We start from the raw sequence: 16,198 nt of genomic DNA, 5'->3' as shown, positions 1-16,198 counted from the left end.
CTTTAACGGTACATTTAAAAATTAGCGTTCGAAAATAATTAATTGGGACTGCGAATTAATCGAGTTTTTACGGTAGTATATAATGTGCACGTACTATTCAACAAAAGTTATAATGTATAATAAAGTAGGCAAAAATTCACTAGGTTCATTTTTAGCAGACTTGATGTAGCAGGGATATGTTTTAAATAATTAATTCACTGATTTGTACATTGTAGGATTAAATTTAAATTTATTTATACCAAGTTAAACAAATATAAATGAGACGTAATGAATAATTAAGCCCTATACACTACACCTGGATGAACTGTAAAATCTCAAACGTGGAATTTGAAAAGTTGATATAACATTTCCGTGAATATAAAAGATACAAGGGAACAACAGAAAATAAACAACAAAATCTTCATTTGCACACAAAATTTATACCGGTAGATTGTACCTTTTTGCCAAAAGTTGGAAAAGGGTCATCTTTTAAGAGATCATCATCACTATCCCATGATACTTCAGTCGGCCTCTTTCTGTTGTATGCTTTGTCTTCCTCACTCACCTCATCTTCGTCCAATGTAAAGGCATCTGTAAAACCACAAATATGATTTGCATATAAATAAATTTCTTTTTAAATACTTTATTATTTAAACATATACATTTTTAAATTTAGTCACATGAACAGAATTCCATTCCAATATTTCTGGACACCCAGACATGATTATAACTGTTGTATTAGTACAAACAACAAATTTACAACTATTTTTGTACCCGATTCTGTCGTAAATTCGCCCATCAGAAAAATCGCCCTGGGCGGTTTCATGGCTGGTGAGCCCTAATTTGGGGTTCAAATTTTCAAAAAATTATCATCAAATATTTTTAGGGGCTTATATTTTCATTGAAAAATCCACCTACGCCGACTTTCAACACCGGCAGTTGGACCACCCAAAACGAAAGACACTAAAATTGTATACATTTTTTTTCTAGCTGGATTAATAAGTAGACCGCGCATCATTCTCCAAAAAAATCTTGTTCACGAACCTTGTGCGCCAAATACAATTATTTTGTTTCATTTTATTAGTAACGAAAGTATATTCTAAAAGAAGTTTCAAACAAGCAGCCTATCGGCTGAGATAGCTCCGCTGTTAGCAATGCACATTTCAATTAAAGAACTGAAGACATCATTAGAAAATGAACAATATGAATAGTATCAAAGCAATCGGACTTACGGTTTTTAACAAGAAGTCGAAAATATCACTTTTTACCGAAAATTACAAAAATATTCACCAAAATAAATTAATTAGAGAATTGAAGATATCATCACAAAATGAACAAATCTGAGAGGTCCACATGTAGTACCTATATATGTAATATCAAATCAATCGGACTCACAGTTTTCAACAAGAAGTCGAAAATATCACTTTTTACCAAAAATGACAAAAATATTCACCAAAATTAGAGAATTAAAGATATCATTACAAAATGAACAAATCTGAGAGAGGTCCACTTGTAGTACCTATATATGTAGTATCAAAGCAATTGGACTTGCGGTTTTTAACAAGAAGTCGAAAATATCACTTTTTACAAAAAATGACAAAACTATTCACCAAAATTAGAGAATTAAAGATACAGTGTTCTCCACAAGGGGTTTTAGGTGGGCGGCCCGCCCATCAAGTTGTACGGCCGCCTAGTAACTCTCAACACCCGCCCACCAACGTACATCCAGCTGAAATTATTTGTAAAAAAGCTTGCATTGTTCTTCCCAAGCCTAAACAAAAGAGTAGTTGCCCAACCCTTTATTTTGCTATTGTTTCACGAGTCCAAACATAAACAATGACCACTGGAAGTCTGCAAGCAGTTATCGAGTGTATTCATGGCAATGTGTCAATCGCCTGAATTCATTGTCGCCCGACATTGTTGCCACTTATTGCTCACGATACGCAACTACAGTGGTTTCAATTTACAGCTGTATTGTTAATAATCGTCTTCCGATCACGAAAGAAAGAAGTAAATACGAACGAAATGTATATACACAAAAAGTAAACAAATATATTAGCAGATTGCATGTAAACTCGAACAAAAATTAAAATTATAGCCGTATTTACAACGTTCGCTCGATTTTCATCATGAAAACAGCATGGAGAAGGCAAACTGGTGACCTTTTGGCCTACCTCATTCAACGACCGTCGGCCACCCACCGCTGTTGGCGCTGTAACGATTTAGTATCGAAGTTGCATAGGGGAACAACGCATTCTGGGTGTTCGTGTACTGAATTCGGAAAGCGGTAATAAACATCAAACATGGCTACCGGATTAGTTTACCGCGAGTATTTGTAATTGAATAATATTTGAGTTATCTTTTCCACGTACTTTTTTCAATTTATCCATTTTTTATGTCTAATCTTTCGAGAACATAGCAGATTCTTTTATTTTGCCGATTGCTAGCATTTTTTCTTGAATTCCAAAAACAACGTGTGAAAACGCAACGTATTGTGACCGTACATGCGTAAATGCCGTCTGTCGGCACGGGTGAGTACTGATGCCACAAATAAAAAATGTTATGAGTTTTATTTTGACAAATCGTTCGTTTTGGCGACAAATCACCTTGTATATTTTCTACATTAATGTTTTGTACTTGCTCTTGGTTACTCGAATTGCATTTCATGAACGCAGAATAATTTGCGAACGTATAAATCACCGATTTCAAACTTTTTGCATTTCGTAAATATTAATAGTGACCAATCTGTATTTTAAATAATTGTAACATGTTTCAATTAAATTAAAAAGAGAATAGTAAATAACTTAGTGTGTATTGCAGTTCATGACATAAATGCTAGAATGCTGTATGTAAATGATATGCAAATTAATATGCAAATTTATGCTAATTAGGTCGCCCACCAGCTATTTTAGATTGTGGAGAACACTGAGATATCATTAAACAAGCAGCCTGTCGGCTGAGATAGCTCAGCTGTTAGCAATGCACATGGCAATTAAAGAACAGAAGATATCATTAGAAAATGAACAAATCTGAGAGAGGTCCACATGTAGTACCTATATGTATAATATATCAAAGCAATTGGACTTGTGGTTTTCAACAAGAAGTCGAAAATATCACTTTTTACCAAAAATTACAAAAATATTCATCAAAATTAGAGAATTAAAGATATCATTATGAAATGAACAAATCTGAGAGAGGTCCACATGTAGTACCTATATATGTAATATCAAAGCAATTGGACTTGCGGTTTTCAACAAGAAGTCGAAAATATCACTTTTTACCAAAAATTACAAAAATATTCACTGAAATTAGAGAAATAAAGATATCATTACAAAATGAACAAATCTGAGAGAGGTCCACATGTAGTACCTATATATGTAATATCAAAGCAATTGGACTTGCGGTTTTCAACAAGAAGTCGAAAATATCACTTTTTACCAAAAATTACAAAAATATTCACCAAAATTAGAGAATTGAAGATATCATTACAAAATGAACAAATCTGAGAGAGGTCGACATGTAGTACCTATATATGTAATATCAAAGCAATTGCACTTTCGGTTTTCAACAAGAAGTCAAAAATATCACTTTTTACTAAAAATTACAAAAATATTCACCAAAATTAGAGAATTAAAGATATCATCATGAAATGAACAAATCTGAGAGAGGTCTACCCAAGGTACATATACACCAAGTATCAAAGCATTCAGGCTTGTAGTTTTCAAGAAGAAGTCGAAAAAGTAAAACATTGACACGGACGACGACGACGGACGACGACGACGACAATCACTCATATGATAAGCTCCGCTCGACAAAGTCGACAGCGGAGCTAAAAATGAACAAATCTGAGAGAGATCCACATGTAGTACCTATATAAGTAATATCAAAGCAATTGCACTTGCGGTTTTTAACAAGAAGTCGAAAATATCACTTTTTACCAAAAATGACAAAAATATTCACCAAAATTAGAGAATTGAAGATATCATCACGAAATGAACAAATCTGAGAGAGGTCCAAATGTAGTACCTATATATGTAGTATCAAAGCGATTGGACTTGCGGTTTTTAACAAGAAGTCGAAAATATCACTTTTTACCAAAAATGACAAAAATATTCACCAAAATTAGAGAATTAAAGATATCATTACAAAATCAACAAATCTGAGAGAGGTCCACATGTAGTACCTATATATAAGTAATATCAAAGCAATTGCACTTGCGGTTTTTAACAAGAAGTCGAAAATATCACTTTTTACCAAAAATTACAAAAATATTCACCAAAATTAGAGAATTAAAGATATCATTACAAAATGAACAAATCTGAGAGAGGTCCACATGTAGTACCTATATATGTAATATCAAAGCAATTGCACTTGCGGTTTTTAACAAGAAGTCGAAAATATCACTTTTTACCAAAAATGACAAAAATATTCACCAAAATTAGAGAATTGAAGATATCAACATGAAATGAACAAACCTAAGAGAGGTCTACCCAAGGTACATATACACCAAGTATCAAAGCATTCAGGCTTGTAGTTTTCAAGAAGAAGTCGAAAAAGTAAAACATTGACACGGACGGCGACGACAGACGAACAATCACTCATATGATAAGTCGACAGCGGAGCTAAAAACTGTCGAAAAATCGCGGAATGGGCAGTTTCTTGGTCCCCATTTATTTTTTTAAAAACCTGAACTGCCGTTTAACGGCTCTGGGTGAATTTACAGCAGAATCTAGTACTATTTTACCAAAATGAATTGATATCCAAACTGTAAAAGTTTTCATATTCACAGTATAAAGGATTGCACCAACAAAATGAGTCTTTGAGAAACAGGTATGACACACTAACATTAACACAAAATATCAGCTCCTTCGAATGAAACCATGGACAGGCTTTCTATGCACGTCAATTTGTCCAAGCCTTGCCACAGAAATACAGTGTTCTCAGAACTTTTGAATGGTTTTACCAAGAAATACAGAATGCTATTCCCATGATTTTAGTCAAGAACCAGTGAATAATTTATTCATAATGTTTGCACACAAACTGCTTATACACTGCATTACTTTGAAAAATCAATAAATCATAACAAAAATATTATTATAAAGTACTCATCTGCTTTTTTGGTTATTGTGATTGACAAGAATAACAACTGAACTGTATAAGATATCCTTGTCCGTAGTGAAAACTGAACATTGCAACGATTGTAAACAGTCATGGTAGACGAGAAGAGATTTTGTCATTTTACTTCATACTACTTCTATTCTAATCCACTGTCTATTTGTAAAATTGACTACAGGAAAAAATATCACAATTTTCATATCTACACATATAATCCCTGATATCCTTGCTACTGATTTTCAACCTTCGTTTCTCAGATTATAACTGGTACAATGTATTATTAGTAACACATCTAGTACACTCACTGATACAAGTTACCATCTGAATGAGCAATGAATATATATATTTTTTTACTTCAAAAGGGTATTCTCACATAAAACTCTTACTGTGTTTTGTATACGATGCAACTGCGATCAGTAGGGAAATGGCTCATTGTAAATTTATATAAATAAGTTACATCACTGCTATAAAAAACACACACAGTCAAAGTAAGTGTGAGATCACCCCAGGTACATCATGGTCAAATTCATGACCGTGGCATTTGAAACAAACAACATATCGAACGAGGTCAATCATTCCATTACTTATCACGTAATACATCAACATAGAAATCACATACCTTCGACATCAGTCATAACTGCAATTCTATCACATTTAAGCAAACTATTGCAAACGATGACTCAGCTCTGACGATCAAATAAACGGATAAAATCCTCACAACAACGCAGACGTCAACAGATACATAGTATTTCTTCGCTTGAAAAATGGCGTTCAGCCTGCAAATCGTACTCGAGCCCAATGACAAATAGCTGCCAACATTTTTCGCGCATTTTTAAAAAATATGAATGGTTATAGTAACTTTAATATTTATATATATATTTAATTTTTGCACTTTAACATATATAGTATTGTTTCTGAAAAATGTATAAAACATCAAAATGTCCACTTGATTTATTTTTGCTGGACGAGGCTAACAACCAATCAAAGCGGAAGTGGTTGGAGTTCCGGTCCGTGGACTGAGGTTTCCCCGTTGAATCCGAAGGAACATATTATATTTTTTTGTTTTTTGAAAGAAGTATCCACGTTTTACTGAAAAAATTCATTGTGTTTCACCCTAATATGCAAAAACGTCGTTGGTATTTATGCTATTAGTCGTTCACGCTAGGAGTAGCAGCCGCCCGTTGAGCGATCTTGTTATGATTCAAGAGGGCGCTACGGACGATACATAATGTGCGTAACGTTCTGCTCTATCTAAACACGGGTTACTGAAAAGGACCACAGTTAACAAATTAATATTTTCAGTAACACGAGAGTGAAAGTTGCTAACAGTATTGCAAACGCACTCTTCAATTTGATATCAGCGGGGTTTGTAAACAGCTGAAAAGTTTAAAATTTCGAGCACGACAATGGAGATGATCAAACAAAAACAGATGATTTTGAAGTCCCTGTTGCTGAAGGCATGGCGAGAAAGATGGAGTGATGTACAATGGAGCGCACAAGTTAAAGCTGTGCTTCCCAAAGGAACATCTGGAGATGTGTATAACCTAGCAGGTCAGCAAATCTTTCTTTTATTGGGTACTTTATTTTGTAAAGAGTAGGAATAACTTGTATGAACAAACAAAAGAATACACTCAGTCACACTTATTTAACTTTTTATTTACTCAACTTTCGCCTACTTACTTTTTTAGTTATTCATTATTAACTTTATTACATTTTAAACACCAAATTAGAAATGTAAAATTTTCTACACGGTTGTAATAAAGCTGTTATCTTATCTTGTATGATTATAACTGTAGAATTATATCTCTGTTATACGCGTAGTCATGCTGATATTTATACTATTTCTGATACATTTGGTGTCTTTAAAGTTATTTTTGGATATTAAGATTTTATTGACACAGAAAGGATATGCAAACACACAATGCTGAATAGTACACCATGTTTCATAAAGGCTTGAATTTGTTTTGTGAACATTTATAAATATTCTTAAAACATTGATCATAAAAGATCCCCACACTTCCTTCAAATCCAAAGAAAATGCTTTCTTTGGCTGTAAAATAATTTGGTTATACCCATTACCCATGAGTCTTTGCAGGGTTATACCTCAATCATTTGTCGATATACTGCCATAAATGAAAATTTGTTGAAATTACATTGATTTGTTCACTAAAATAAATTTAAATGAATGTGAGTACAAGAAGTGACACTATCATTTAGCACAGAACATTAAATTGCTAAATTGAGTCAGTTTCAAAGGAGAGGTTAAAGGTTAACTGACCACTGGGGACCACTGTTTTCAATTACCATTTGAGCAAAAACCGTCAGAAAAACTTTGACATCACTGTAGTAGGATTCCCTTGTGAAGTGGAACAGCGAAAACGCGAGTTTGTTTTCGGTCAGAATGGTAAGGTAAATAAGATTATTTAGCCTACAGCATTACGAACATCATGTGCAATTCAATTAGGTTAACATTGGTATGCCATATGAGCTCCTGTGTTCACCTAATAAGCTTTCAGATGATATATACTGTAAAATACTTTATTTTCACTGGAATTTATTTTCGCTGAAAAGACTTTTTAGGTGTGTTATATGGAATTTATTTTCACTGATTTTTGGCGAGTTGAATGTAAAAGATAGGAAAACAGGTATATTCGCTGGATTTTATTTTCACTGAATCATTCCTTTAGCGAAAATAGCGAAAATTAATTCCAAGCGAAAATAAAGTATTCCACAGTAGGTTGTTCAATTACTGAAAAGGTCATTCATTGTCTCATTTCAGAAATGCTGCTTAGTGAAGCACTCATCGGTCCAAGTCCAAATACTTTAATATTGTCTTATTTAAAACATGCTATCAGTTCTCAGGTATTGTATATTTTTATTACACTTAAATGTCACTGTGATCATAGATGCAATGACAGTCGTAATCGTATGCTATATTAGAAATTAAAGCAGAAAACTCTCAGTGACACTCATAAAAACTTGAAAAACACACTGAAATTGTCAGATTTCAGTGAGTTAAGTCAACACTAACAAGATATGTGCTTAATTTTACTTTTAAACTGTACTATAATACCTAATGATGTCAACATTGAAAACTACGAGTAAGTTGTATATTCACAGACAGCTTTAGGCTCTATAAACTAAACATGTTTCCTAATCTCACCTTTTCTACCAACACTATGGCTAAAGATACATACCAGCCTAGTTATACATGTACATATACCGTAGGTCAGTTTATTCAAGTCTATATGGTATTAAGGCATTTTTGTTGTCATTCTGATTTTCTTTCTGAAAGTGGCCACTTTTAACCCTTTTTGGCAACATTGGTATATGAACATGTCCTACCAATAAAAACAAAATATTAAGTCTCATGACACATGGTTCGACAACTATCCTTATTTCACATATTTCTCGGTTTTCAGCTGTGATTGTCTGAAATTTATGTTGAGCATCAATAATATATGTGCTACCTATATGACATCTGATGATAATTTAAAATTAACACAACACATGCTTGTTTGATGGAATCATATTGATTGATCTTATGATTGGGGTTGGTGGAAGGGGTGAGGGGTTAGTAGGAAGTATTCTATTTCTCATACTTCTCAAGCAAGATTAAGAAATAGAATACTTATAAGTTATATAACATCATTGACACTGTTAATCGTTTCATTAATTTTTACTGCTGAGAAATTTTATGGCACTTTTCGTGACATTTTGTGATTTTCACTAACTTACAATTGTTTGTCTCACAAAATTAAAGTGGTTTACAGTCATTGACACTGTAGGTCGGCATTCTTTCAACACCGGTCTGACGCATATCGCGCAAGGTGTGCCAGGAGATTGTTCGAAATTTCGAATGTTTAGAAGTCAATCGTCGGCCGGCACGTATTTGACGGATATATTAAATCGTTTTGGGGGCCTGTTTACTAAATAATGATAAATGAAACTTGGAAATATTGTAAGGACAAACTGGGCCCGAATTGCGCAAATTTGCAATGAGTTCACGCTGCTAGTGTCTGGTTTGGAAGGAGTTCAAACGTGTGATTTTATTGCGTTCAAGGATGTTCTATTTTCGAATTAGTTGAAACCGGAAATTACGTGAGTATGCCGAACTTCACACACAAATTTGATTATCGTTATTATGTGTTAGTTTCTGTTTCAAAGATTGAATTATTTATGACATTAATATTTCACTCACTAAACAGTATTTCACTAAAATTTGATAGGGAAGAGTAGGAAATCAAACTCGCGGTTAACCGCGGTCATGGTGGGTGCTCGCCGGTCGACCGCATTTTATGCAAATTTATGCATAGATTCCATGACCCCGGTTTAACGCGGCCGTGTGCGGTAGGCTCGCATGGCAATTTACACCCTATTGTTAAGACTATGAATGGACACAATAGACTGGGAAACTAAAGGTTACTTGCCGCCGCTGTATGGTCTCAGGATTTATTTTAAAAGATTAATGTTTCGTGTATACCAATATAATCGGGCGAAGTATAAATTCCAAGTGTAAAACACTCGATGAGAGGCCGCAGTTTACGTTACCTCGAGACCATGCACTAAGTAGGAAAAGCAAGCCGAAGTTGAAGAGGGAGTGTCACACACTTGGTGCTACAATATATACTACAACAACTGGGTGATCAGCGAAAAAAATAGCGCACTTCTTGGCGAAACTGACTAATCTAATAAACCTTGGCCCAAGTTTAACCCCAAGTCGCGCACTGAACAAGTGGGTTGTTACCTTGGTGACCATTCGCGCTCCGCGCGTTGACCTTGTTATTATACACATCCCATTGGCTCTGCGTTGCCTACGTAAAAATTGTTACCATTCTGGTTGTGAATATTTCACCATTGCCGACGTGATAATGCGTTGCCTTCGTAATAATTACGCAAACTTATTTTCCATTGTTTACGTACGGCTGTGAATATTTCACCATTGCCGACGTAATTATGCAAACTTATTTTCCATTGTTTACGTACTGGCTGTGAATATTTAAACTTTGCCGACTTGATAATGCGTTGCCTTTGTAATAATTACGCAAACTTATTTTCCGTTGTTTACGTACGGGTTGTGAATATTTCAACATTGTCGACTTGAAATTGCGTTGCTTTCGTATAATTTGTATAATTTATAACTACGCGACTTAGTCGAAACCGCGACTTACTGCCTCAGAGACGGGGCCACTGAATAACTGTTGTTGATAATGATATTGTAAACAAACACGCACACACAAAACATTAAAGCCAGAAAAGTCAAGTCAAGAAACAACATTTCAAATAATAATAATTATGGTTTGACATCTATATCATTTTGAAATAAAACTAAATTTCATGTAAATAAAATCCATGCGTTACAATTTACTGTAATTTCAAACTCAGGGCAGCGTACTTTGAACGCAGAGTATTCGATCGCTTACATTTCGAGTGAAAAAAAACAAACAACGTCAGGTGCTTTTGAACTATGTGCGGTTGGCACAGTAACGGGCAATGACCTCAGCGGTTCACGCGTAATGAAATTCTAATCGAGCCAGCTAGCGTTATCGTACGGTATCATAAAGTCAATAATTATTCATTCAAAATGCCTTTCACACTCACGAGTACCATGGAACACGAACATATAACAGAAAAATATCGTCTTTTGTTTAAAGAAGATTCTGTCAACCAAGAATACATGCGCATGTCAGGGTGAAATTGGAGCATTTCCATTGATAACTGAAGTGAAAATCAATATGATTAAGTTCTGGTCCCGTGTCACAGACAAGTCACAAAATAATTATACAAAGATAGCGTTAAGCGATCAGACTTTGTCAAAAGCACAATGGGAAACATCAGTCAAAAATATCTTGAAAGATGTAGACCTCTCTAAAACATCACAGCTATCACATCAAAATATTAAGGAAATTAGCAGCACTATTAAACAACAATATATAACATACTGGAGAGAGAATATGACAAATGAAAAAACAAAACTGAGAACAAACATTAAATTTAAAATTAATTACAATCTGGAAAATTACATTAATGTTTTGGATAATAATCAAAGAATATCAATGGCTAGATTCAGGACAAGTAGTCACAATCTAGCCATTGAAAAAGGCAGACATACCAATCCAAAAACCCCATTAGAAAATAGAATTTGTAAACAATGCCCATTACAGGAAGTTGAAGACGAATTACACTTTCTTTTAGTTTGCCCACGATATCAAACAGATAGAAATGATTTTATTTCCAATATTTTATTCCCCAAAGAAATCATTACCAACCTGCAAAAATTCACATATTTAATGAAAGGTAATGACAGAAATATAATAAAACTTTTAGGGAAATTTTTATATAAATCATTTATTTTAAGAAATGAGCTTTTGGATATAATACCTTGACTCTTTTTTTCTATTTTTTACGTTATCATACTTTGATATTATTTTAATCACTTATATATTTATTGCTGTAAACCAATAGAACATTTGTACTTCTAAGGATGCAATAAAATTATTATTATTATTATTATGCGCAAGGCAAGATTTATGAAACGAAACAGAAAATAATCATGTCATTGTCAGTGCAATGCAGACAGCCTGACCTGTTTTGATTAGTTAGCCCGTTTCTCGTTTGCTGGCCATTTTTTCTGGAGTGTGACACAAATGGTGAACATGATACTGCCAAATCAATCAAGAACCAGGATACGGCTTGGATACGCTGACACTTTGTAAATTGTCCTCTTTTCAATTGTAGATTTTATTCCAGTGTAATAAAGGTATACCTACATGTACCATGAAAAATTGTATCGCATCACTTTGGAAATTTACGCTAAATACATGTACTAAATACTAAACAAGCGCACATATCGTATTCATTTACAGCATCGGATTTTATAACAAAGAAACTGTTAAGTATGTATTTCACACATTACCGAGGACCGCGGTTGTGACCGGTACAGCAGTAGAGGCCCCTAATTATAAGCAGTCCGCGGCTCTCCCCGGCGTTTTGCTGTACACAGCGGTAATGACCGCGGTGCACCGCCCGTTTGATTTCCTACTCTTCCCTTCCCTTAAAAAGCAACTTAAATTGTAAAAAGAAGTATCAACATGTATAAACACTAGTGTAAAGAGGCGGTGGAGCGCTATTTTAGCCAAAATCGGTGTCATATGACACAGGTCTGTGCAGGGACAGTGCCTCCTGTGTCGACACAATGGGTTTACAGTATATAGTACTGGTAGTACAAATACCATAGATATTTATCGACGTGGTCAAAACATCTAAGGTGCTCGAAAAGGATTTTCTTAGAAACAATTGCTTCATTGACACCTGACTGACAATTGGGTTTTAGTATCTACTGTATGTAACACGTGTATTATTGAGAACTTTAATGCTATAGGTCACAATATTTGGTCAGCTAGTATTAGAGATACATATTCAATCACATGATTTGGTCAGCAAGTATTAGAGATACATATTCAATCACATGATTGTTTCTATAAAAAAAATGAATCAACCTTGTCAGACTTGATGTGACAGCTTCAATTTGATTTTAGGTTGTGTCCTATGCAGCTGTATTGACTTCTATGGTAAGATATGAAGATTTGTTCACAAGTAGACCATATTGTATGAGAAGTTTATTAGATCTTTTGGTGAGCTGTGCCCACAAGATAAGGTATGAAACTGAGCACTGTCATAGACTGCTTGAATGTCTGCCTGCTTCTGTCTAGGCACCAGGTAATGCATGTCAGCATTTAGCGTTCTCTGTAATGGGAATAGCTGGTGGAAACTTACATAAACTGTTAATGCAATGTTAACAAAGCTCATTTACATAGTGTACCACCCTCTCCACCAATCAAAGCAAGATGCATCTTATTTACACTTGATTAGAGCAAACTGAATAAAATATGATTGGCGTAATAAATAGTAAATCTGTTCAGTGTGAAATTTCAAAACGGTGACTCAGATTTTTGTTTTCAATATTGCCAAGGTCTTGTTTTCTCATAGTTTCTCATCCTGTTAATTCGTTATTCACTATCAAGGTTATTAGAGTACGAACATTAAAGTGTTCAAATCATGCATTTTTGCAATTCTGCAACAGAATTTCTTTAATGCATAAACATATACTATTCCAACATTCAACAGAATGGGACATTGATGCACATCATTTTGTTTTTCATTTTGCCTTCGATAGTCCACCGTCCCTCAATATAGTCATACTGTTTTAATAAATGCTGTTCAAGCTATATCTGAGACATGCTATGACTGACTATGCTTAAACTTCACATATCCATCATACATCATGTTACATACATGCACTTGTTTAAAGCTAAAATATTAAAATCAGGCTTTTTAAACCATTTTTCAAATTTTGCACAGACATGCATGTAGTACCTTTGTTTTTTCAGATTCAAAATGGCTGACTGCTGTGACCTTTTTTTTTAAGTTGGTTTGTTACCATTTAAACAAATAATCAGACTTTCCTCTTATTTACAGTATGGATTTATTTTATGTTGTTGTTAACAAAACCCAGATGAAATACATGGTCACCAAACTACTTTTTGCACAAAGCACAGGTCAAACATTTATGAAAATAGGGATTTTTGAGCATTTAACATTGGTTGCTATGGCTATGATTGTATCTTAAAATTTAATTTTGTCACATTTGTTGAAAAAAATCATATATACTGGTAGTAACAAAATAGACTTATTAGGACATTGGTAAATATATGATTGGATGTTTGTTGTTGAGAACTCCTTTATTTTTTTTCAAAAAAATGTTAATCCGCAATTGAAACGCCATATACACGAGACAAGTCTTCTATTGTGCACATTATTTTCTGGAATGTACATGGATGTTATCTGTATTTGTCCTTTTTGAATTATACATTTGTACCATCACAGCTATTTCATTATATGTAATTATTTTAATGCATGAAAATGTTTAGTTAAAAATACTGGTTCCATGTGCATCTATCACATGTATATCTCTCATTCACTCTTTCTCATTACAAAGTGAGTTCATTTTTACAGAGGCAAGGCCTGTTAAATGTTTACTTCTAAATCCATGACTCGTTAGGGAGATTCTTTTCCAGCAAGTGAAGATTCCTCTTCAATTTTTCCTTCTTCAAAGCCAGAAAAATGTTATTAAATCTCTATTTTAGGAAAACAAAAATCATCTGTTACAGTAACTAAGTAATATTATAGTAGAATATATCGACAGCCATTGGGTCTCATTTGTCACATTTCTCCTTAAAGATGCATGAATTATGAGGCTGTAACTCTGCTTTGCACAGCATCCATGCTAGTTTCATTTTAATGGGAGCACTGTTTTTGTTTACATTAACCAAATTATTGCTTTTTAATGCAGGAGTTTTGAGATACCTGATTCTATCTGTTATCTGACCCAGTGGCTTCTAGGAAGGTCAATTGGGTGATTATACTTTCTGTATTTTTGCCATAAAACAATATTTCAATCTTCTAAAAATCTATTGCTGTAATAATAACAATAACTTTATTACGTCTTTAGAAATACACATGCTTCTATCAGTATATAACAAGAATGAAATGAGATAAAAAAATCAATTGTGGATAAGATTATGTATCATGTTTTTCAGTATATTATGTGCAGATTGATGACAGGCCATAGAACTTTTGTCCCTCCTCGTATGTAGGAATGATTTGTGCTCTATTAAAATAGTGTTATCATGGTTGAGTCATCAAATGTATGTTAACTACATATATAAAATTTAGTATTAAATGCTTTCTAGCAGCCTCCATACATGCATACACTAAGTAGGCTTTATAGCAGTCTCCATACATGTATACACTGAGTAGGCTTTATAGCAGTCCCCATACATGTATACACTGAGTAGGCTTTATAGCAGTCTCCATACATGCATACACTGAGTAGGCTTTATAGCAGTCTCCATACATGCATATACTAAGTAGGCTTTATAGCAGTCTCCATACATGTATACACTGAGTAGGCTTTATAGCAGTCTCCATACATGCATACACTGAGTAGGCTTTATAGCAGTCTCCATACATGCATATACTAAGTAGGCTTTATAGCAGTCTCCATACATGTATACACTGAGTAGGCTTTATAGCAGTCTCCATACATGTATACACTGAGTAGGCTTTATAGCAGTCCCCATACATGTATACACTGAGTAGGCTTTATAGTAGTCTCCATACATGTATACTCTGAGTAGGCTTTATAGCAGTCTCCATACATGCATACACTGAGTAGGCTTTATAGCAGTCTCCATACATGCATATACTAAGTAGGCTTTATAGCAGTCTCCATACATGCATATACTAAGTAGGCTTTATAGCAGTCTCCATACATGTATACACTGAGTAGGCTTTATAGCAGTCCCCATACATGTATACACTGAGTAGGCTTTCTGAGTAGTCTCCATACATGTATACACTGAGTAGGCTTTATAGCAGTCTCCATACATGCATACACTAAGTAGGCTTTCTGAGTAGTCTCCATACATGTATACACTAAGTAGGCTTTATAGCAGTCTCCATACATGTATACACTGAGTAGGCTTTCTAGCAGTCTCCATACATGTATACACTGAGTAGGGTTTATAGCAGTCCCCATACATGTATACACTGAGTAGGCTTTATAGCAGTCTCCATACATGCATACACTAAGTAGGCTTTCTGAGTAGTCTCCATACATGTATACACTAAGTAGGCTTTATAGCAGTCCCCATACATGTATACACTGAGTAGGCTTTATAGCAGTCTCCATACATGTATACACTGAGTAGACTTTATAGCAGTCCCCATACATGTATACACTGAGTAGGCTTTATAGTAGTCTCCATACATGTATACTCTGAGTAGGCTTTATAGCAGTCTCCATACATATATACACTGAGTAGGCTTTATAGCAGTCCCCATACATGTATACACTGAGTAGGCTTTCTGAGTAGTCTCCATACATGTATACACTGAGTAGGCTTTATAGCAGTCTCCATACATGCATACACTAAGTAGGCTTTCTGAGTAGTCTCCATACATGTATACACTAAGTAGGCTTTATAGCAGTCTCCATACATGTATACACTGAGTAGGCTTTCTAGCAGTCTCCATACATGTA

General features: G+C 34.4%; 2 protein-coding genes across 2 annotated transcripts in view; one reads left to right on the top strand and one right to left on the bottom strand.

Annotated features, from left to right (window-relative positions):
• The window catches only part of LOC102802680 (uncharacterized), a 51,942-nt gene extending 46,080 nt beyond the window's left edge, over positions 1 to 5,862 (bottom strand). Inside the window, exons 1-2 of the mRNA XM_085501540.1 lie at positions 5,714 to 5,862; positions 437 to 570 (exon numbers count right to left, since the gene is read on the bottom strand). Of these exons, the coding sequence (XP_085357666.1) occupies positions 437 to 570; positions 5,714 to 5,729 (150 nt within the window). The 5' untranslated portion in view covers positions 5,730 to 5,862. The remainder of the gene's footprint in view (positions 1 to 436; positions 571 to 5,713) is intronic.
• Positions 5,863 to 6,086: 224 nt separating this feature from the next.
• Positions 6,087 to 16,198, top strand: part of LOC102802799 (mediator of RNA polymerase II transcription subunit 24-like) — an 80,558-nt gene continuing 70,446 nt past the window's right edge. The window contains exons 1-3 of the mRNA XM_085501539.1: positions 6,087 to 6,645; positions 7,874 to 7,956; positions 12,633 to 12,751. Coding sequence (XP_085357665.1) covers positions 6,501 to 6,645; positions 7,874 to 7,956; positions 12,633 to 12,751 — 347 coding nt within the window. The 5' untranslated portion in view covers positions 6,087 to 6,500. The remainder of the gene's footprint in view (positions 6,646 to 7,873; positions 7,957 to 12,632; positions 12,752 to 16,198) is intronic.

Source organism: Saccoglossus kowalevskii, chromosome 7 (assembly GCF_978046115.1).
Source record: "Saccoglossus kowalevskii chromosome 7, keSacKowa6.1, whole genome shotgun sequence".
In the NCBI taxonomy this organism is placed as follows: Eukaryota; Metazoa; Hemichordata; class Enteropneusta; family Harrimaniidae; genus Saccoglossus; species Saccoglossus kowalevskii.
The sequence above is the reverse complement of the archived record's forward strand: the minus strand, read 5'-3'. Positions and strand labels throughout refer to the sequence as shown.